The sequence below is a fragment of the Henckelia pumila genome, chromosome 1 (genome assembly GCF_033568475.1).
Source record: "Henckelia pumila isolate YLH828 chromosome 1, ASM3356847v2, whole genome shotgun sequence".
Taxonomy (NCBI): domain Eukaryota; kingdom Viridiplantae; phylum Streptophyta; class Magnoliopsida; order Lamiales; family Gesneriaceae; genus Henckelia; species Henckelia pumila.
The window spans coordinates 161,448,373-161,470,886 of NC_133120.1; the positions used below are offsets into that span (position 1 = coordinate 161,448,373).

Below are 22,514 nucleotides of genomic sequence, written 5' to 3' on the forward strand. Positions count from 1 at the left end.
ACATACATCAAAGATCTCGATTTCGAAACAATTTTTTCAACCAACGCAAAAATATGTGTACTACCAACTTCGCTAATTTGAAATTCTATTGAAAATAATTTAATAATAAAAAGATTTTATCAATTGAACATTTGATAATTTGACCCTATATTAAATTAAATCAATGTTTAGTTGACTAAAACCAACTTATTTAACACACAAAAGCTCTTATGAAACTGCCCAATACACTAATTTTGTGAAACGAATCTATAACTCATAAAAAATATTAATTTTTTATAGTAATACGACTCAATTTACAAATATAAATCAATGAGACCGTTCAGTAAGAACCTGATAAATAAGATAACATTAATTAATTGTTTACCTGGCTATGCAAGCTAATAATATATATATTTTATATGTAACTTAAATAAATTATTTTTCAACCACATTTTATATCTCATTCATTATGCAAACTCTCTCATCTTCCCAAGCTATATCCTTTTATCTCTTCCCCTAAAAAAAAAAACATAATGTGACCGGCGGCCACGACCTCCACCACGACCACCATGGGACGGCGTCATTTCGGCGCTAAATCTCACACACTCCCATCTTCCCCCACCCACTCCTTCTCTTCATCTTCCTCCTCCGATTTCGAGTTCACAATATCACTCTCTCCGCACAAGTCCGCCGCCGCCCTCTGCCCCGCCGACGAGCTCTTTTACAAAGGACAGATCCTCCCCTTACACCTCTCCCCCCGCCTCTCCATGGTCCGAACCCTCCTCCTCTCCTCCCCTTCCTCCTCCGACACCACCACCACCGCCTCCCGTGACTCCACGGCCTCCCACTCCTCCGACTCCTCCTCCACCGACCTCCTCCACCACCACGACTGCGACTCCTCCCGTCCCAGCTCCGTCGCCGACGACGAATTCAAACGACTCTGCACCACCACCACCACCTCCAATCTCAATTCATTCAACTTCCACGCAAGAAAATCGTCGAAATACTTCTCCCTCTCGAAGTTCTCATCCGTCTTCCGCAAGGAACACAAGAACCCGACTCCGGCGTTGTCCGGCGCCACCGCCGTGAAGCGAGTGAGTTCAAGCGCCAAAGATGTCATACGCAAATACTTGAAAAAGGTGAAGCCTTTATACGAAAAGCTCTCCCAGAAACAGAAAATGTCTCCTCCGCAGCCGTCGAAACTCAAGAAACCCACGAATCCAACCCTCTGCATGATGAGAGATAAAGATCAAGAACCCAAAACACGTCTAAAATATCCGCCGGAGAACACTTCATTTTCAGGAAACTTGGTGTATCCCAGAAGAAGAAGTTCCATTTCCAGCTGCCCATCATCGATCGGATCATCGCCTAGCCACGGCAGAAACGGGTTCGGGTTCTCGAAAACGGGTCGTTCGGATGCTTCGTCAATGGAGGAACTGCAGAGTGCGATTCAGAGCGCAATCGCGCATTGCAAAAACTCCATGCTTCAGCATAAGAACACGATCACAATTTGATATATGTAGATCAAATTAACTGAGACTATTTGTTGATTAATTAACATCTTTTGCTCATTATTTGACTTAATTTATGGATCAAGTCATCAGTTATTTATTATGCATGTGATCTAATCATGTTCAATGTTCTGGATTTTCTCTTTGTTTGATTCACAAGAATTTAAATTTTGGAATTTTTGTAATGGAGTTTTGTTCACGACGACTCCATAAATGTTTGAATTTTGTTTTTTGTTTTTTGTTTTTTTTTTTTAATTTTTAGCAGCTCAAATTAGGGGTGGGCACGGGTCGGGTAGTTCGGGTTTCGGGTAGTTCGGGTCGGGTACCCGATTAGTCGGGTAGTATTTTATACTACCCGAAACTGAACCGATAACATCGGGTACCCGACTCTTCGGGTAACCGATTAAGTCGGGTTCGGGTCGGGTTCGGGTTCGGGTAACCTAGTTTTTTAAAAAAAACAAAAAAATTAATTTTTAAAAAATAAAAATAATCAAAATAAATACAAACTTTCTCTCATGAAAGAATAAGGACACAGTCCCTTCCCTCATTCACCAAATCATGCATATTTTGTACTAAAATAATGGGCCTCATAATAAAAGTCCAAACCAATAGCCCAATTAATTTTTATATTTTTAAATAAAGTAATAAAAATCGGATAGTCGGGTACCCGATCGGGTAATTCGGGTAGCAGTTTGCTACCCGAAACCGAACCGACTTAATAATAGTCAGGTTCGGTTACTACCCGAACCCGATTAAAAAACCGAACAACCCGATTTTCGTATCCGATCGGGTTCGGGTCGGGTCGGGACCCGAACTACCCGATCCGATTGCCCACCCCTAGCTCAAATATAGGTACAAGAATCTGGCATGTGCATTCAAACTGTCTTAATTGTACTCTCAGCTTTTTCTGGCTGGACAACATTTATTAGGTGAAGCAAAATTCAAGCTTCCTTCTTCCAAATAAATATTCAAGCTTCTATCCTATTGAATATAATATGCTAGCTAGAGTTTAAATATTATTTGTGAATATGAGTCAATAAAAATAGTTTGCAAATTATTTTTAGATTTTGGGGAAAAATTAGTAGCGAGGAAAATGAAACAATAATTATACATTACTTAGGTTGTGTTTAAATTAAAAGATTTCAAATTCAAGAATTTTGATTGTATTTTATGGTTAACGATGAAATCATATATCAAATTTTAAATTTATAAACAACTTATTTACACAAACTAATATTTGAAATCCTCTCAAACTTTTGTATCCAAAAATGAGGTTTGTATGTCTATTTATAAGAGAGGGATCGGAAGGTCCGATCTGGGCATGAATTCTACGTGTAAACATCATTTTGACACGTAGAGTTTGGAAGGTCCAAACTGACACTTGTCGAATCTACCATGATACATGTTGCCTGCTGAGTTCGGAAGATCTGATCTTAGTCCGAAAGGTCCGAACTTCTTCTGCTTCTTCTGAACAGGTTCAGCTGCTTCCGAACTATTCGGGCCCCCGGAACTCTTTTACCATTTTCAGACATCTCGGAGCTGATTTTCCACTTATTTTTTCAAACAATGACTTTTTAATCATGTTTTGACACATTTAAAATTTAGTGTCATTTTCTACTATGTAAAATGGAACTCGGGTTACTACGTGTAAAACCAAGTGGGAGTCCTTCGAAAGCTAAAACTGGATTTTAATTCATAAAGTTCAATGTTTTTACCTATATATGTTAACTTTGAGTGGCATGTTTCGATAACTCTTCTGTCAAAATAATTATTGTTCTCATGCAATCTCCTTTTAATTAATCAATACCGGCACGTACTTAAAATTTATGAGAATCCATCATGTCATGTTAACTCTAATACAATTCATGCTATGATACATCAATGTAATTGTTGTCAAATCGCTAGGGTATCCACTTCATTATATTAATGGGTCACATTGCAAAGCAAATAATGAGAGTGACCATCAATAGGGCTTAAATTCCGTGGTAGATATGTAATGATCGATAGATCTTGCATGCCAAAGCTTGTACTTTGCTAAAAAAAAGTTTTGTTGGGTGATTGGCTACCTGGTCCACCAAGGACAATTTAGAAAATTTTGAACTAGAGACATGTCATTAATTGATGGTCACGGGATATCTTTGCTATTTTATAAAACTCGAAACCTTTAGAAACCGAATTTGGTCCAAATTGGTTAAACCAATGTAGTAGCCCGGTTTTATTTTACAAAATTAAGTGATTTTAAACATGTTAGAAAATAACATATAATTTTATAAAAAGTGTCAAAACATATTTAAGGAGTCTTTATTTGGTAAAAATAAGTGGAAAATCATATCTGAAACGTCCAAAAATGGTAGAAAAGGTCTCAGGGGTCTCAGACAGTCCAAAAACAACCAAACGAGTTCGGAAGGCCCGAAGCAGTTCGGAGCATGCGGACCAGTTCGGACCGTCCGAACTCAGCAGGGTTCATGTGTCTATTGGATCGGACAAGTGGCAGTTCGGACCATCCGAACCCAGTTCGGATCGTCCGAACCCAGTTCGGATTGTCCGAACTCCGCCTATAAATAGGCCATCCGAGGCTCATTATTTTCTCACAATTTCAGCTCCTCTCTCGGTTCTAGTGCAATATAGGTGTTTTCCAGCCTTCCTAGGCTTGGTCCGGAGGTTGGTGAGGCGTTCCAGGGGTGATGCGGAGTGGTGCCCAAGTTTTGGGGCATTCGTCATCAGCGGGCTGACGACGGACGCAAGTATAGCTCTGGCTCCTTATAGTAAATAGAAAGTATGCTATAGTAAGACTTTTATAATAAGGTTATAATGCATGAGTATTTTGCATTGTAATGCGAACTAGAGGCTTGGAGTTTAGAGCTGGTATAGCTTGCCTAGTAGAACTAATGTACGTAAGTACAGACTGAGATAGTCAGCTAAATATACATGTTTATGTATTGCATAATTATGTGTTGCATTATTATCTGTCATGATATGCATGATATATATTGTTCATGATTTGTATGCGGCATTTGCATACCATGTTGAGTCTGTTATCCTTTTGAGATAGTCAGTTGTTCTAGAGTCGCTCAGCCCTAGGGTTGTTCTTATTATACGATCGGTACCGTGTGACACCCACTGGATCGACGGGGTAGCGTGTGCGGTTTACCCAGGACGGTGATAGTCCAAGATCGGGTTCAGTATGTGTGACACCCACTGGATCTTCGGAGCAGCGTACTCATACTAAAGGGCCAGTGTACTGAGCATGATTTTCCAGATTTGATCTCAGTTTACCCAGAGCATTCATAGTTCATGTTGCATGCATCATATAGACCTGTATATTCAATACTTTACGTACTGGGTGTTAGCGCTCACGTTCCTGCTTTTATCTCGGACACCCCATTCGACGGGCAGGTTTTGCAGGTGGACCAGGAGCGAGCGAGATCAGTGGTTGGTCGGTGACCAGGGCTTGGTAGCATTCAGAGATTTTTAGATTAAGATTTGATTCAGTATATATTCGATTTGGTTGTATCAAGATTTATGTATTTTGGAATTGTATATCTTTAAGATTTTTCGCTGTTATTTCTCTGATTATGTTTAATTAAGTTAAATGCATGCTTAAACTTCTGATTAGTAGGTGATCATGGTGCGGGTCACTACAACCAAACTAAAGATACATCTCAAACACCGTTAATTATTGGTCTAAACCTAAAACCAAGATGGATAGAATCATATTGTCACTTTGATTTTATCATGTTGTGTCGTCATTAATCTAGACACATGATAATGTATGTGTGTGCATCATATGCTAGTCTAGCAAGACGGGTTAAATTAATGTATTGGAATGAAATGTGATAATAATTCATTTCTTGTTCCTAAAAAATTTAAAAACTATATAAAACATATGTGACAGTACGTAAATGTTTTTGATATTATTAATCACAGTTCAAGTTTCAGAGAGCTAGAAAGCAACTGGTTATGAATAAAAATTAATTAATATAGATTTGTTACTTCTAGTTTGCATGAATGCATGATCTCAAGTCTCTTTTGATTCTGACTAAACTCGGATTTGATTATATTTAAATTAGTAAATGTTTTAGGTTATGCATTGTATTGCGTTTGATTTCAACTCTCATCTATAATGGATAAGTTTTTGTTTGATTGATAATTTGATACATGCTATTCATAAGCGACAACTACCTTAAAAAATAAAAAAAAAATTTAAATAAATAAGTGACAACTCACTCTTTTCTTCAAAAAATTGTGTGTGTTTGTTTATATTTAAATATATATGTCTGTATATATATATATGATTATATATGTATATATATATATGTATACACACGTTAAAAAAATTACAATTTTAGTCTTGTAAGTTGATATATTTTGAGTTTTAGTCATGTAAATTATTAATATTAATTATTAGTTTTCATCCAATAATTTGGATTTTTTTTTTTTTTGGGGGGTGGGGAAGAGGGGTGGGTTTTGATCTTTTTCTGCCAAAGTTCGATAAACCAATATTATATTACTAGTCATGTTTGCACATATACTGCGTGTGATTAAATATAAATATTATTTATTGTATAAGATAGCTAGTAAGATAATACATTAGTTTATTCTAAAAAAACAAATGGAACAAATAAGAAAAAAACCAAACCCAATATTTCAAAATGGAAGGAAAGAAGCTAGTCGTTTCCATTTATTTTTGCTCAAATAAATTTTAATGGGTATAATATATATTATATTTTCGTCACATAATCCATGAAGAAGATCATGGGTGTCAAATAAGTATATATATTGGTAAATTTGGTGGCTTCAAATAAAAAAAAAAAGAACAAAAAAAAATTGAATGAAAACCAAACCCGGATAAGTTACATAACTACATGAACCCAAATTAACAAATTAACTTATTGGAGAACTAAAATTGATTATTTTTCCATATAATATATATCTTTTAATTTATTTTTGTTTGTGTGTGTGGCATTGGACAAGTTGAGTCGAGAATGTAAAGGGTTTACTCCACATGTTTGGGGAAGGGGACAAGTCACATGCACCCCTTCATTATATTGATGATCATCTTAAAAAAGGTTGACTCCGAAGGGAATTTTATTCCACATGAGTTAGAGGCTTATTGGCTCATGCGAAGGTTAAATCGAGGGATGTGCACGAATGACAGGGACCTGAAAAAGAGAGCAACATGGCCCAACCCCCAAAGCAAACCCCACAATATTTCAGCAGGGAATATGCTCCACACGAGGATCGAACCCACAACACTAGGTAATTTTTTCTCACGTCACCTCAGTCCTTACCAACTCGCATATGCCCCTGTGGGCCATATATATATTGATGATCATCATCATCATTATGGATGGGTATGGCCGTTGTGAAAAAGTAAGCAAAACAAATCTTCATGTACTCGTCCTTTCCACCATACATGCATACATACACATATACATACACATTTCAAATCAATTTTTCTTAGTGGCCTGTAATGACATAATTGTATTTGTAAGCAATGTTTAAAAATTGTTTGACTTAAGATATTAAAAGTATATTAAATTTTAAAAAATCTTTAAGCTTAAAAGATCAAATTAATTGACCATGCTTAATTATGCAATAGTCGAAAATTAATGAATTACCACGCTTCAATTTTTTTAAAACTTTGCTTGAATATAGAACTTTCAAATATTTTTCGAAATAGGATTATCGGTGGTGACATTACTTCTCTTCAAACAAATTTTTTTAAGGGAGAACTTGTTATGATGTCAATCTAATAATCTATTAATTCGATATCACCTCTTTACTTAATACCGAGAGATCCAATTCAAAGATACACATAGAGAATTAACCAATCGATAAACCAATAACCTGAGTCTAAAACCAGAAAACTTAAAGCAATAGAAATCAAGAACACCAATTTACGTGGTTCGGCTATAACGAGCCTACATCCACGGGAGATCACCACTTCTTATTTAGAACAATCCAAGATCCAATACACTTTTACAATCGAAAAACAAAGAAGTAAGAACAATACATATTTAAAGATTGTGCTTTTAAACCCTCAATCACAGCTGCTATCTTGCTTCTGTGTTTCCTTTCAACTTCTAGGGTGTAATTCCTTGTGATCTTCAAGTTTCTGGAGAATTGCCTTGATCTATATCGATCCCTTATCTGATTTCCCTTTGTTCTGATATCTCCCCTCTCTAAGAAGAACTGAATCTGTTATATTTTGACGTTTTCCAACGACTAGCACATTGATGGGCTTCTTAATCACAGACCATGTTTTGGGCCCAAAGCATTAAGTCATGGCCAGTAACTTAATGCTTATATTAGGCCCAACAACAATATCCCTTCTCGAGGACCATTTAAAATCAGCTGGTTTGATAGGCACATCTCAACAAATCTCCACCTTGACTGATAACCATGGCTGATCTCCATTCCTTCCTCTTATTGTTTACTTCAATTCCACTGCTCCAATCAAGTCTAAGCAAAGCTTAAACTTTGATTGAGGCAATGTTTTTGTTAGAGCATCTGCAGGGTTGTCATTTGTACTGATCTTTTCAAGTTAAACTTCCCCTTTTCCAATTATGTCTCGAACAAAATGCTGCTTTACATCAATGTGCTTAGTCCTTTCATGGAAAGTCTGATGCTTTGAAAGATAGATGACACTTTGACTATCACAATGGATCACCACCTGTTCTTGTTTCAGTCCAAGTTCAGTGATCAATCCTCTTAACCAAATTGCTTCCTTTAAAGCTTCTGTCATGGCTATATACTCTGCCTCAGTTGTTGAAAGAGCGACCACAGATTGTAGATTAGCTTTCCAACTTATAGCAGTCTCATACATTGTAAACACGTAGCTGGTTAAAGACTTCCTTGTATCAATGTTTCCAGCATAATCGGAATCAACAAATCCTTCTACTGATTTCTGTCCATTTTCTTGCTTCTGATACAGCAGACCAATGCCTTTTGATCCCCTTAAGTATCTCAGTATCCATTTAAGAGCCTCCCAATGTTGTATCCCTGGATTTGCCATAAACCTAGAAACAACACTTATTGCATGAGCCAAATCTGGCCTGCTACACACCATAGCATACATTATACTACCCACTCCACTTGCATAAGGTATGGATTCCATTTCTTTCTTCTGATCATCTTCTATGAGATATTGGTCTGATGATAGCTTCATGTGCTGTCCAAGTGGTGTGGTAACAGATTTGCACTCTTGCATATTGAATCTCAACAGTACCTTGGCAAGGTAGTCTCATTGACTTAAGATCAGATTTCCTTTCTTCCTGTTTCTCTGAATTTTCATCCCCAATATTTTTTTGGCTTCTCATAGATCCTTCATGTCAAATTCAGAATTCAATTCTCCCTTTAACTTCTGAATTCCAGCCTTGCTGCTACTTGCTATGAGCATGTCTTCTACATATAATAAGAGGTATGTTTTTGAATGATCCAGCTCTTCTTTGTAGTAAACACATGTGTCATAGCAGCTCCTGTGGAATTCTATTTTCATCATAAACTCATCAAATTTCATGTACCACTGCCTAGGACTTTGTTTCAAACCATAGAGAGATCGTTTGAGTAGACATTCTTTACTTTTACCTCCTGGAATAAGATAACCTTCAAGAGGCTCCATGAAAATAGTCTCCTCTAAATCACCATGAAGGAAGACTGTTTTTACATCAAGTTGTTCCATCTCTAAATCCATTTGAGTGACTATGGCAAGAATCATTCTTATTGAGTAGTGTTTCACTACATGGGAATAAATCTCATTGAAATCCACTCCTTCAATTTGTGAGTATCCTTTGGCCACCAATCTGGCTTTGAATTTGACTTTGCTTGCTGCTGTAGAATATTATTTAATCTTATAAATCCATTTACAGCCTAGGATCCTTTGGTGTTTTGGTTTATCAACCAATTCCCAAGTTTTATTGTAAAGAAGTGAATCTAGTTCTTCTTGCATTGCCAACTTCCACTGATCTTTGTATTTACTTAGCATTGCATCCTTGTATGATGATGGTTCACCATATTCCACCAGTTCTGTTGTACTTAAAGCATATGAAACCAAATTTGCATCTGAGTATCTGACAGGTGGCCTTATTTCCCTTCTCTGTCGGTCTCTAGCAAGTTTATAAGATTCAAGGTTGGTTTCTGCTTGAGGTATGACAATCTCTGCATGTTCCTCTTATTCTTTGAGATGTTGAGGTTCAGCTTTATCCTTATCCTGTAACTCCACCTCAACTTGAGTATCATTAATCCTTTCACTTTCTGTTTTAAGTTCTGCCTTCTTCAAGTTATATCTCATTCTTGTTTCATCAAAAGTCACATCTCTTGAATTGAAACATAAGGTCCATTTGGCTCCAAGTTCCATAGTTTGTAAACCTGGACCCCTTTTGGATATCCTATGCAGATGCATTTCAAAGCCCTTGGTTCCAATTTATCTTTCTTTATGTGTGCATATGCTAGACAACCAAATATTCTCAGGTTTGCATAGTTGGCTGATGTTCCCCTCCAGAGTTCAAGAGGTGTTTTGAAGTTTAAACTACTGGAGGGACTCATATTTATCAGATATGTTGCAGTGGCTAGAGCTTCACCCCAGAAAGTCTTAGGGAGACCTGCATTCAAGATTAAGCACCTTACCCTTTCCAATAGTGTGTGATTCATCCTTTCTGCCACTTCATTTTGCTGGGGTATGTAAGGAACTATGAAGTGTCTTGATATCCCCCTTTGTGAACACAGATCTTTGAATTCCTTGGATAAGAACTCCAAACAATTATCTGTCCTTAGGAACTTGACTTTATGTCCTGATTTGTTTTCTGCCATTTCAATCCATTCCTTGAATTTTCCAGAAGCCTCATCCTTAGTTTTAAGGAGGTAAGTCCAAACCATTTTTGAGTAATCATCAATGATAGACAAAAAAATCGGCTACCTCCAAGAGTGTAAGTTTTTTAGGGACCCCGCAGATCCAAATGGATTTACTCTAAAGGTTTGGAGGCAGTGTATTTGCCTTGACCAAATTTAACTCTCTTAGTCTTCCCTAAAATGCAATAATCACAGAGTTCAAGTCCTTGAATCTTATCCCCACAGAGAAGTTCTCTTTTAGAAAGTTCCATCATGATTTTTTTCACTCAAATGACCAAGTCTCATATGCCAAAGACTTGACTTGTCTTGAGCTTCATGAACTAGGACTGATCCTCCTATTACTATTTTTGCTTGTAAGACATACAAAGATTTCACCCTCTTTCCTTTCATGACTACCATCGAACCCTTGGAAACTTTCATCATTCCAGCTTTAGATTTGAAAGAGTATACATTTGATTCCAGTGTACCTAAAGAGATTAAATTCCTCTTTAGCTCTGGTACAAATCTAACATCCTTAATCAATCTGTTCATACCATCATGCATTTGTAGCCTAATAGTTCCAATTCCCTTGACTTTACATGACTTGTCATTCCCTAGTAATACCATGCCTTGATCTGTTTCTGTCAACTGTTCAAACCAAGACTATACTGGGTACATGTGATAGGTACAGCCCGAGCATAAGATCCAGGCATTCTTCATGTCATTATCTGCCACTACTAAAGCTTCTGCAGTGTCATATTCATCAGATACCAAAGCCACTTCTCCCTTATCATTCAGTTTTTCAAACCCGGTTTTCTTTCTTTCTGGACAATCCCTTTTAAAATGTCCTTCTTTATGACAAGTGAAGCATTTGTATCTGGTTTTGCTCTTTGATCTTGGCCTGGTCTTAGCTGTTCTTTGAACCCTCTTTTCTGCTCTGCCCCTCACATTAAGTCCTTCTCCAAGAGGCATTCCAGTGAGCTGAATCTTCCTTTGCAACTCCTTTGATTGAATAGCTGATTGTACTTCTTCCAAAGAGATAGATTGATCTCTTCCATACAACATAGCATCCTTAAAGTTTTATAGGACTTTGGTAGAGCATTCAACAATATGAGAGCCTTGTCCTCATCATCAAGTTTCACTTCTACATTTTCCAAATCGTCCAAGATCTTGATAAACTCATCAATCTGGTCCTCAATGCCTTTGCCATCCTGAATTTTGAATGAATACAAACGCTGTTGGCAAGAGACTTAGTCATATATATACTCTCCAGCTTAAGCCACATAGCAGATGCTGATTTTTCCCTTGCCTCTTCTCTTAACAGTTTGTCTCCCAAACATAGAATGATAGCACATTGAGCCTTTTCCAGTATATCCTCCTTTTCTTGATCTTTCAAAGAATTCGACATTTCCCCTTTTGTTTTCAGAGCTTCTCCCAAACCCTGTTGAATCAAGATAGCCTTCATCTTGATTCTCCATAGGGCAAAGTCGTTCTTCTCGGTAAACTTTTCGATATCGAATTTCATTGACCCAAACATGTTTCCCACAAACGGTGCCCCTGTTATGATGTCAATCTAATAATCTATTGATTCGATATCACCTCTTTACTTAATACTGAGAGATCCAATTCAAAGACACACACAGAGAATTAACCAATCGATAAACCAACAACCTGAGTCTAAAACCAGAAAACTTAAAGCAATAGAAATCAAGAACACCAATTTACGTGGTTAGGCTATAACGAGCCTATATCTACGGGAGATCGCCACTTCTTATTTAAAACAATCCAAGATCCAATACACTTTTACAATCGAACAACAAAGAAGTAAGAACAATACAGATTTACAGATTGAGCTTTTAAACCCTCAATCACAGCTGCTATCTTGCTTTTGTGTTTCCTTCAACTTCTAGGGTGTAATTCCTTGTGATCTTCAAGTTTCTGGAGAATTGCCTTGATCTATATCGATCCCTTCTCTGATTTCCCTTTGTTCTGTTATCTCCCCTCTCGAAGAAGAACTGAATCTGTTATATCTCGACTTTTCCCAACGGCTAGCACATTGATGGGCTTCTTGATCATAGACCATGTTTTGGGCCCAAATCATTAAGTCATGGCCAGTAACTTAATGCTTATATTAGGCCCAACAACAATATCCCTTCTCGAGGCCCATTTAAAATCAGCTGGTTTGATAGGCACATTTCAACAGAACTTTATGAGAAAAATGAGATGGGAAAAATCAATCTCTCTCTCTTTTCATTTTTATTGCAACATGGATGAGATTGACCAAGGTTTTGATTGTGCTTCAATAAATAATGATCAGCCATCCAATTTGGATGCACAAAAGTTCTCTGACTTATTCAAGGATGCCGATGAATGCCGTTATAGGACATTGGGATGGTTGCAAACACCATACTAAACTATTTTTGACATATTTGCAGTATGTCCAACAGAGGGAAAGATATTGGTTCCATGATTCCAGCAGAGAAAGATCAATTGGGAGAGGACGGATAAGATGGCAATCTCTTAGGCTACAACATGAGGATACAAACTTGATATCGGTGAATCACACACAATCTAAACAAAACATCGGGTCGAATAGTATTTCCTCTGATGATGTTTCAGGAAGGCAAAGTGTGCCACCAAAAATCACCAACATATCAAATAGTAAGACACAGGTCCATGAACTTTTTATAATGTCAATACAAACATGTTTGTGAAGTTTCATGAGATTACTGTCCTTGTATTTTACATAAAACAGCTATTTATTGATGGACGTATCCTTATATATGTTTAATAAATCACATATATAATTTATTTAATTTTCATAGGATGAGGAGGTAAGAAGGCCATCATCATAAAACGATAACAAGTCATGCTTGTTATGAAGAAGATAAATTATCAATTGTTCGTCGAAGAGGACCTAATCTAGCATCTCGGATTTCGCCAAACGATGAATAACAACGGACTAAGATTCTCATGTGGTCATGAATAAGTAAAAACTTCTCATTTTTAAATTTTCTAAGTACTGATATTTTTGGATTAGTTAGTTTTATTGCTATACATCTTTTTATTTTCATATATTTAAATTTGTTGAGATGAAATTGAGGTTGCTCATGATACTACAAACGATATCAAATGAGCCATTACAGAAGCTTGGCCAACATGGAAAAGGGTGTCTAATGGTTATAAGAATCTACTTGGACATATATTATTTGATATTCATATTTCATTAAAATGCAATTCCTTTTTTATTTGATATTATATTGAAATGTGATATATAGATATATATTATATATAACTGTAGATGAAAGATTTGGGATGAGAGGCAGATGACTTTGAAGTTTTTGAACGGATGCATAAAAGAAAGCAAAGTATTGGAGAATTTGTAGAAGCAATGCAGCTACCAAGAGAATGGAGCAAGAAATCATTGAGGGTAAGAAGCAATTAGAACTTGCTATCATAGAAAGTAGACAGAGAGAAGATAAAGAAAAGTAGAACGAGAGAAGAAAATCTGGAACAGATGGTACGTAAAATAATTCCAAAGGTGGGATACAAATCATGTTTTGCATGAGAAACTGGTTTCTGTTAATGACATTATGAATGATGTGAATGTTTGATTAGTTGTGGGATTTCAAATTTATTTACATACATACTTTTGAGATTTGAATAAGTTAGTTTGATGCTTTTGAGATTTGAAAATGTATTCAGTTTTTTATGTTTTTATTAATTATCAATATCAATGATTCGGTTTACAACGATGATGTAAATATTTATTTATATAAATGTTAATTATGTTATATCTTTTGCGGATTGAGAAATATGTATATGTTATTGTTTTTTTCACAAAATGATGTGGATGTGAAATATAGGAATACGGATCTATAAATGAAATAAAATTATATTTGTTATGTTATTTGAGACCGAATAATGACGGATTTGATACAAATTTAGAGACGAAATTTGTATTTGAAACTAATGGCATTCAACCAAATTAAAAACAGATTCATAAAGGGTTTTATAATCCGTCTCTAAATTTAGAAACAGAATATTTCTGTTTCAAAATCAGAGACGACACCTTCAATAACGGATTTCTGAGACGGAATTTTCCGTCTCAAACAAAACACCTTCAATAATGGATTTCTGGGACGGAATTTTCAATCTCAAACTTTTGTTTGAGACCGAAAAATGGGCTTTCAGAGACGGATTTTTTCGTCTTTAAAGCCTTATTTTCTTGTAGTATTGCAATACAGTAATTCAAATTTTTTTTGTTAGTGTTGATGTTTTACTAGTTAATTAATCAGATGGATAAAATAATATATCATATCTCATCGTGATGAATATAATATATATCTTCTCGAGAAAGAATGTAACCTAAAACAAGACATGCATGATTTAGAAATATTGATGTAACTTACGTTGTAATTATTAGGTTGCATGAATTTCAAACTCGGTCACATAATTGCAATTAATTAGTGCAAAAGTGTAACGCCAACACCCAACTATCTTTAAGGCACTAGGCCACCACAAAAACCCTTTTAAATTACTATATTTTATGTACATCGATCACACCATATATTTGCAACCTTTTAATCCAAACTTCTAGCTACTTGCATGACATCAGCTACATTAGAGAAAATTCAGGTAGTCCATCGAGATTCTAGTGACCGGCTAATAATCGAAAGAACAGACGTCGTAAGTTGATTCCTGCATCGCAAAATAAAACGAGTGGCGCTGAGGATGTCCAATAAAAACACTTCGATGAGGGGTGTTAACACACCTTGAATATGTGTGAGTATTTGTCAATTACATAATTTTGGAGAGTTTTGAGGATTTTGGCCTACGGTAGGGTGAGCAAAATATAAAAAAAATGAAATTCGATTCGGTTGGTTGGTTATTTTTTTAAAAAAATTTGGTCAAATCAGTTTAGTCGGTACGATTTCAGGTTTTTTTTAGAGAAAAATATTGGTTAAACCGATATTTTTTTTTTTTGAGAAACCGAGATTTATTTATTATTGGGCTTTTAACACAATATATCAATTTATTATAAGTCCAACCCAACAGAAAACAGATCTCATCGTGAAATTTGTTGCCCCATATTTTTTGTTGTGTAGGATCAAACAATCAGCTATAGCGAATCTCAAATTTAAACCAGTGACCCAATGAACTAGCCCAAGCCCATTAACCACAAAGATAAGACTTGGCCCAAACCGATGCCGTTCCAACTTCAACTCTCGACCTCCGGCGACATTTCTACAGTTCTCCACTTAGCGACGGAGATTCTTGTCTTGATGAGGTAATTTCTGGCTGTTCTTCCGTAAAATCTTGCGTTGCTCTACGAACGCTAATCCTTCACTCGTGGGATGATTTCAAATTATTTATTTGTTAAAAAAGGTGGAATCTTTGTGATCTCGATGTTCGTTTCTTTTGAGTTATAGCTTGATCTCTGTGTTTAAGTCGTTCACGTGATGAGTTTTGCAAGAATCTGTTCACTGTAATCACTTTTTCCTCTGCATATCTATCGGTGAACGAGTGCTGATTACGGATTTCCAAGGTTCAACCTTTGGACTTTCCGAGGTTGTATCCTGTGAAGTTTGATTTCAAAAGTGCCAGTGGGAGTGTTTTGTCACGCAACTGTTGAAATTAATACGTTTCTACTTTCTATTCTTTTGTCTGTTAGAATTTCATATTCTTTCTGTTTCTTTATTCCTTGAGACGTTTTGTAGGTAATGCATATGAGTAGGATGGAGTTGGGTATGACGGCCCAAATTCTCCATTTTTATAAATGAGAAACATGATGCTAAGATGAAATTTGACGACTCTTAATGTGATTTAGTTATTTATTCACAGGAATAGGAGTTCTTGTTTAATAGATCGATGGCATAATCTATCCAGAAGATAAACTTGCTAACTTTTTTGAGATCTTGGTCTATTAATGACACCTTTTAGCAATTTGTGGAATTCTTGCCAAAATAGAATTAACATATATGCCTAATTTCTTTTCAGATTGTGATTCTTCGTTACAACTTACAAGTATAGAAGGTGTGTTTCATGGCTACTGGTTTCAAATAAATAATCTTTGACTGAGACGACTAATCACTTTCCTATTCAACAATTTGGATGTCAAGTGCTCAAGGAAAATGCGCTAGAAATGGTTAATTTGTTACGCACCTTCTCAGACTCCAAGAAAATATTTCGCATGCATTTCCCCACCTTATTTCACACCTCAGTGCAACTGAAACACATCATCTCGCATGATGACAATGTCAGTACGTCAATACTAGATTCTTTACATGAAGGACTGAACTGGAAGACACTTACACAAAGATTCAAGTCAGTTGGATTCACCAACCCCTTAGTTCAAACTATACTGTTACAGCTGAAAGAACCGAAAAATTCAAGAAAAGCCCTGAATTTATTTCATTGGTCAGCGAAAGAGATGCATGTCCAGCATGAGACTTCCACTTTTTGCATGACAATCCATATTTTGGTCAAAGGCAGGCTCATCAAGGATGCCAAGGCATTACTTGAAACAGTTTTATCGAAACCTTCCGCTCATGATAAAGCTCAAGTACTCACTGTTCTTGATTCTTTGCTAAGTACATTTGAGGCTGTTGACTCAATTGCTTTTGTGTTTGACTTGTTCATTCGAACTTGTGCAAAGTTGAGAATGGTTGATGTTATTCTTCATTGTTGCAAATTGTTGTTTGATCGCGGTTTTCGTCTGAACTTGACGACTTTTAATATCCTGCTTCATGTGATGCAAAAATCTGGTAAAACTGATTTGCTTTGGGGTGTATATCGCCACATGATTGAAACAAGAGTTTTCCCAGATGAAGTGACAACACAAATCATGGTTAAAGCTCTATGTAAAGAAGGAAAATTGGAAAAAATTCTCGATATTATAGATAGGATGTGTGGGAAGAGGTGTTCAGTTTCTGCACTGATTGTGAATACTTGTTTGGTCTACGAAATGATAGAGGAAGATTGGATAGAAGATGGATTGCTGGTATTGAAGCAAATGTTGCAGAAAGACGTAATTGTTGACACCGTTTCATATTCATTGGTTCTGTTTGCTAAAGTCAAGATGGGAAATCTGAGTACAGCTATGGAGATATATGAGGAAATGCTTAAGAGAGGTTTTCATGAGAATGCTTTTGTCTGCAGTTTGTTCATAGGGGCATATTGTGAGAAGGGAAGGATGGACGATGCAATTGCACTGTTAGAAAAGATGGAAACTTTGGGATTTAAGCCACCAGCAGAGACCTTTAGTCTGATGATTAAAGGTTGCTCTATAAATGGACGATTGGATGATAGCTTAGTATTTTGTAAGAAGATGGTTAGGATAGGGCTTGTTCCTAGTTGTTCGGTTGTTAGTGAGATGATTGGGAAGCTTTGTGAGAATGGGAAGACTGAGCAGGCTGATGAGATGCTGACCATTTTGTTGGATAAAGGGCTTACTTGTGATGAAAATGCATTTTCTCATCTGATTTATGGTTATTGTAAAGATGGTAATATTGAGAGGGCTACAACGATTTTATTTGAAATGGAGTTCAGATCATTATCTCCTAATATGTTGGCTTTTACTTCTTTGATTGTTGGTCTCTGCAAGTGTGACAGATTAATAGAAGCGGACAAGTATCTGGAAATGATGAAATCCAGGTCACTGCTTCCAAGTCCAAATGTTTACAAGGAAGTGATTTGTAGTCACTTAAGGAAGGGTGACAAAACTAGGGCTCATCAACTTAACTGTGAGATGGTTGGAACATGGCCAAAGACTGATGATTCCCGATATATAGAATCTTGTTGATCCGCCGCTTATGCAAAAATGCCGTCGTGGTTAAAGGCTTGAAGGAAGCAATTTTATGAGCTGTACAGTCAAAGCCGGAAAGTTCATCTGGACAGCAGAGTTTTCATTTCATGTTTGTGGTTGTAATGAAAATGAAGTTAAGCACAAAGAACCATCTAGTTGACACTTGCACACCTCGTAACTGAGCTGTGTAAACCGCCTTCTAATTTTAATTTTTGCGCTGATGTGAACCTAAATTTGGATTCTGCCTTGAAGCTGTTCACAGTTCTTTATGCACGGTATGATGTTCTATCCTCAAGTTGCAGTAAATTTTTTATGAAGATTACCTGTAACTCTCAAAATTAATTTAGAAGAACCTTAACATTTCATTTTCACAGAGGCATATGAAGTACACCATGATATCAATACAGTCCGTTTTAGAAATCCGAAGGCACTTGATTGAGAGGTGATCTGTCATAATTTGGAGCTACTAAATTATTTAATTCACTAGTAATAATTGCATCCAAGAAAGGAATATTAAGTTGCAATTAAGTCTTTGTTATGGGGCATGTGGCAAACTGAACTACACATATTTGGAATTCAAATACTAACGGAGTCAAAACTAGTTCTTCCGATAGAAAATTTCCTTGAAAAACAGGTGATAGATTATCTTTTGGTGCTATGAGATATCTGAACGAGGCATAAATTAATGGGACACTTCTTTGCGAAGGAAGTTAAGTGTTGTGAACATGGTATAGAAATTTCGGTTCGTGTAATCCCAAACCTTTCATGGAATTGAACTTTTTTCCTTTTATTGCTCATCATGGATGATGAACATGAGGTGATAGCAGCAGAGTTTGACCATTTCATGTATGATTGCATAACAAATTAGGCAATATGTGGAGTAGCTTCAGACCGCGTCTGTTGTGTGTTCTGCACGAAAAAAATGTTGCTTTTTTTTCCTCCATTTGGAACTTTTCCTTTCGAGGTTTCTATATTATGCTACCTTCGAATTGAAAAACTGTTGCTTTTGCAGGATTTTGAATGAAATACCAACAAGAATTAGAGAGTTCGTCTGCGCACTCCACTTTTAGTTTTAAAGGAGAGTTTCGCTCAACAACCGAGAGGCAGATCCAATCATTTTCTGTGGCCAGAGATTTCCCTTATCCCAAAGGTCTGTATGGATGGCAATCAGATTAAGTTTTACTCATGATACATGTAAGGTATGTGGGACTGGGATAATCTTGAAGAAGAGGTATGCATCTCACAAAAATCTCATTTCAGTTCTATATATTCCATTGCGTTCCCACCTCCTCTGTTTTGTATTATATGTATACTGAGGGAAACATACAAAACTCAAGCATGAAGAAGTTTTTGGTTCTGTTTCTTTTGATCACAAGTATGGTAAAATATATTTTTATTTAATTTTCCATGTTTAGTATTCAAAAAAATGTACCAATTTTTTTATACAGAAAAGGAGTTATCATGTATTTATTTATTTTTAAATATGGATGAATCATATGATCGCAGATCGAAGAGTATGTTAAGTAGTTGTCTTTGCAGGAGGATTAAATGTTTGGCTTGGATGGGCCTAAAAGGACTGCACGGCGATCTTGTAGATGTGAGAATCACTTCAATTCTTGGGTTCTTGAGTTTGCCTCTTATCTTAAGTTTAGATGAGTAAAAACGTTGAAGCATGTGCAAACTTCACTTTTCTTTTTTTCAAAAGTGACTTCGAAAAATGGAAGGAAGTGAAACGACTTGGCCTTTCGTTCCAGGTTTCACGAACTGCGTCTGTCGTCGTTTCTCTATGATATAGCCGGTCGTGTTGGGGCGAGACACGCGCGAAATAATCTCACCAGGATCTTTCAACTTGTTTAGAATCCTACATTTTGTGCTTGTCAAAAGGTAAGAGTTTTGGCTTACTTATACTATTTTCTATTATTCGGTTCTGCAAACTAACAACCAAAAAGGGATTGCTGCAAAAGAATATTTAGCATAGAAGTTAGCAGTATGATACAAAATTCTCTGCAGTTAACATTTACAGGGGACCATCAATTATTCTCTTGCACCTGCTTCTAAGTTGAATTCTTGAGCTTTCTGGGGTATTATTATTATTATTATTATTAAATCATGAATTCTAAAAAAAGTATCAATAAATTTTGAATTTTTTCTTGAATTTTTTTTAATAAACCTTTCATTCCACGGACGTGTTAGGGATCGTTCTTACGATGGGGTGACAGGGACTGAGGAGTAAACTTGAATTTATCAAAATATATAAATATTATCTGTATTTTTTGGTGGGGGAAAAAAAAGTTTACCCTGATATGGAACAAACATGCATATTCAAATGTTTAAGTCTCTTTTGCCGTTTTTAGTTTATAGCTATACCATCATTTTTTTTGACATAGACTTCATATCTTGTTTGTCTATATATATATATTTTTATTCCTTGGACCCAGGCATTTCTTATTAAAATTCTGAATCTACCACTTTATGCCGATGATTAATAATTTAATAATTCATTCTTCTTTTCCATGAAGAAATGAATAAAAAAAAAAGCATGGGAATGCAATCATGTGTTGAGTAAACAGTAAGCAAAGATGAAATTATATTAATGTCAAGAGTAATTTATATACAAAATCTTACAAGTGTTTTTCAAATTATTTATATAAACCAATTCCGTGGGATATTATTGTATCACAAAATTTTTGTGGGGTCGTTTCATATGTCAATTTTTAAAAAAATTTTTAACTCTTCTCATCAAAAATCTATTACATGAAAGATTAGCGAGATCGTGTCATCAGAAATGTATTACATGAATGATTAGCGACGAAGAATTATTTTAGGTGAAATGACAAGTAGTTTTGAATTTATTTCACATTTCCTTTATAGCAAAAGGGGAAGGGGTCCCTCGAAGTCCAAAAGAGTACACAAGTATTCAAACTAATGTTGAGAAAGTGGATGGACAAAGGCACAAGGGTTTCATCATGATTTAGGCTTTTAAGAACGACAACACTTATTAGCTTATAAAGGAAGGATGCCAACTTATAGAAATATAGAAAATAACTCGTGTTAATCGCCTTTCGCCCCTTCCGATCCTTGTCGATTTCGCGTTTCGCCCCTTACTGATCCTCGTCGATTTCGCATTTTGCCCTCACTTTGTTGGTTGTTGATTTTGACCTCTCAAATTATTCAACATTCTAATAAGGGTGTTCCGAAACTAACTCAAAACGGAACCAAATAGTAACACCTCTGAAAATGGATTTTTTCCTTAAAGAAATTTGTGAAAGAAAATTTCATAATCAATTATTTTTAGAGTTTGCAAAACATATGTATATTATAATCACATTAAAGATAAATTTGTTACAAACTTTCGACCAAATTAAGATAACCACAACGGCCAAATTTTAAGTTTTTTTAAATATATATAAAATAGTGAAATTCTGTAACCTACGTAAGTATTTTATTTTATTATATTTTACTTATAATCATTCTCGATCACAGTAAAATAAATGTAACTTTTTTATCAGTGTCAATTGCTACTTTTTCCAAATTACAATATTGTATGCACTAATTCACCATGAAACTTAAAAATTAAAATTAATCTACCAAATCAGATCAAACTAAGCCAAAACAAAATTTCTTGATTTGGTTTTTTTTTTAAAAAAAAAAAAAAAGAAATTGTAAACCAGGTCAAATATGGTTTGATTTGTATTTTCATTTAAAATTGAACAAGCCGAAGTTGAGCTTGAGCACCTCTAATTTTTAAGATAGAAGGCTTCGAGCATAATTTTTTTTGCGTATTGTAAAGACTAAAGAGTAACGAGATATGTATATATGTTGCTTGAGCTTCTCTGCAAATATTTATAAAATATTTTTTTTTAATTGAAAAAGAGATTTATTATAATTGGATTTCGAATCTCATCTAGAGAATTTGATATCAGCTCGACTCTAAGACATTGGCTAAAATCTAAATTTTCAATCAATGTCAAGATTGTGAATTTCATGTTTTTCATTAATGGCAGTTTAAATTCAATAGTGTTAAATACTTAAATAGTGCGAGAGGTTGAATTGACCATTAATGAAATAGTGAGAGTTGGGTGTACGAAATTTGATTTTAAAAAAAATGTTTTTCAATGTAAGTTTCTTTCCTTAATTAGTTGATTAATATATACTAATTCAAGGTCAGTATAATATTTCTTGAATTTGAACACTATCTACCATTTTCCTTTGTTTCCAATTAATCATTGTATTTTTCTTTGATTAAGGATAAGAAAGGAAACCGACGAATTTCCTCAAAAATGTCCCATGCTTGACAAAATCGTTTTATAAAATTATCCAACATTATTATTTATTTTTTTCATCTATTTATTTTTTTTGTTTTTTCAAAAAAAGCAATTCACAAAGTT

General features: G+C 35.4%; 2 protein-coding genes across 6 annotated transcripts; both read left to right on the forward strand.

The window, feature by feature from the left end:
• Window positions 1-447: 447 nt before the first annotated feature.
• Window positions 448-1,637, forward strand: LOC140875689 (probable membrane-associated kinase regulator 1). Its single transcript, XM_073279457.1, has one exon. The coding sequence runs from the start codon at window positions 549-551 to the stop codon at window positions 1,491-1,493; it is 945 nt and encodes a 314-aa protein (XP_073135558.1). The 5' UTR covers window positions 448-548; the 3' UTR covers window positions 1,494-1,637.
• A 13,845-nt stretch (window positions 1,638-15,482) lies between these two features.
• LOC140882452 (uncharacterized) lies at window positions 15,483-21,373 on the forward strand. 5 transcript variants are annotated; one of them, XM_073288481.1, is made up of 5 exons: window positions 15,483-15,609; window positions 16,320-18,401; window positions 19,139-19,723; window positions 19,881-20,010; window positions 20,998-21,373. In XM_073288481.1, the coding sequence occupies exon 2, from the start codon at window positions 16,465-16,467 to the stop codon at window positions 18,121-18,123; it is 1,659 nt and encodes a 552-aa protein (XP_073144582.1). In that variant the 5' UTR covers window positions 15,483-15,609; window positions 16,320-16,464; the 3' UTR covers window positions 18,124-18,401; window positions 19,139-19,723; window positions 19,881-20,010; window positions 20,998-21,373. The 5 variants fall into 5 exon arrangements, with proteins under 5 accessions (XP_073144582.1, XP_073144591.1, XP_073144600.1 ...); XM_073288490.1 differs by lacking the exon at window positions 20,998-21,373 and having other exon boundaries at window positions 19,139-19,501; window positions 19,666-19,723; window positions 19,881-20,580; XM_073288499.1 differs by lacking the exon at window positions 20,998-21,373 and having other exon boundaries at window positions 19,139-19,357; window positions 19,666-19,723; window positions 19,881-20,580.
• Window positions 21,374-22,514: the final 1,141 nt, after the last annotated feature.

Coding starts and splice junctions, on each gene's coding strand:
- LOC140875689 (XM_073279457.1), top strand. CDS start 549: ATGGGACGGCGTCATTTCGGCGCTAAATCTCACACACTCCCATCTTCC.
- LOC140882452 (XM_073288481.1), top strand. CDS start 16,465: ATGGTTAATTTGTTACGCACCTTCTCAGACTCCAAGAAAATATTTCGC.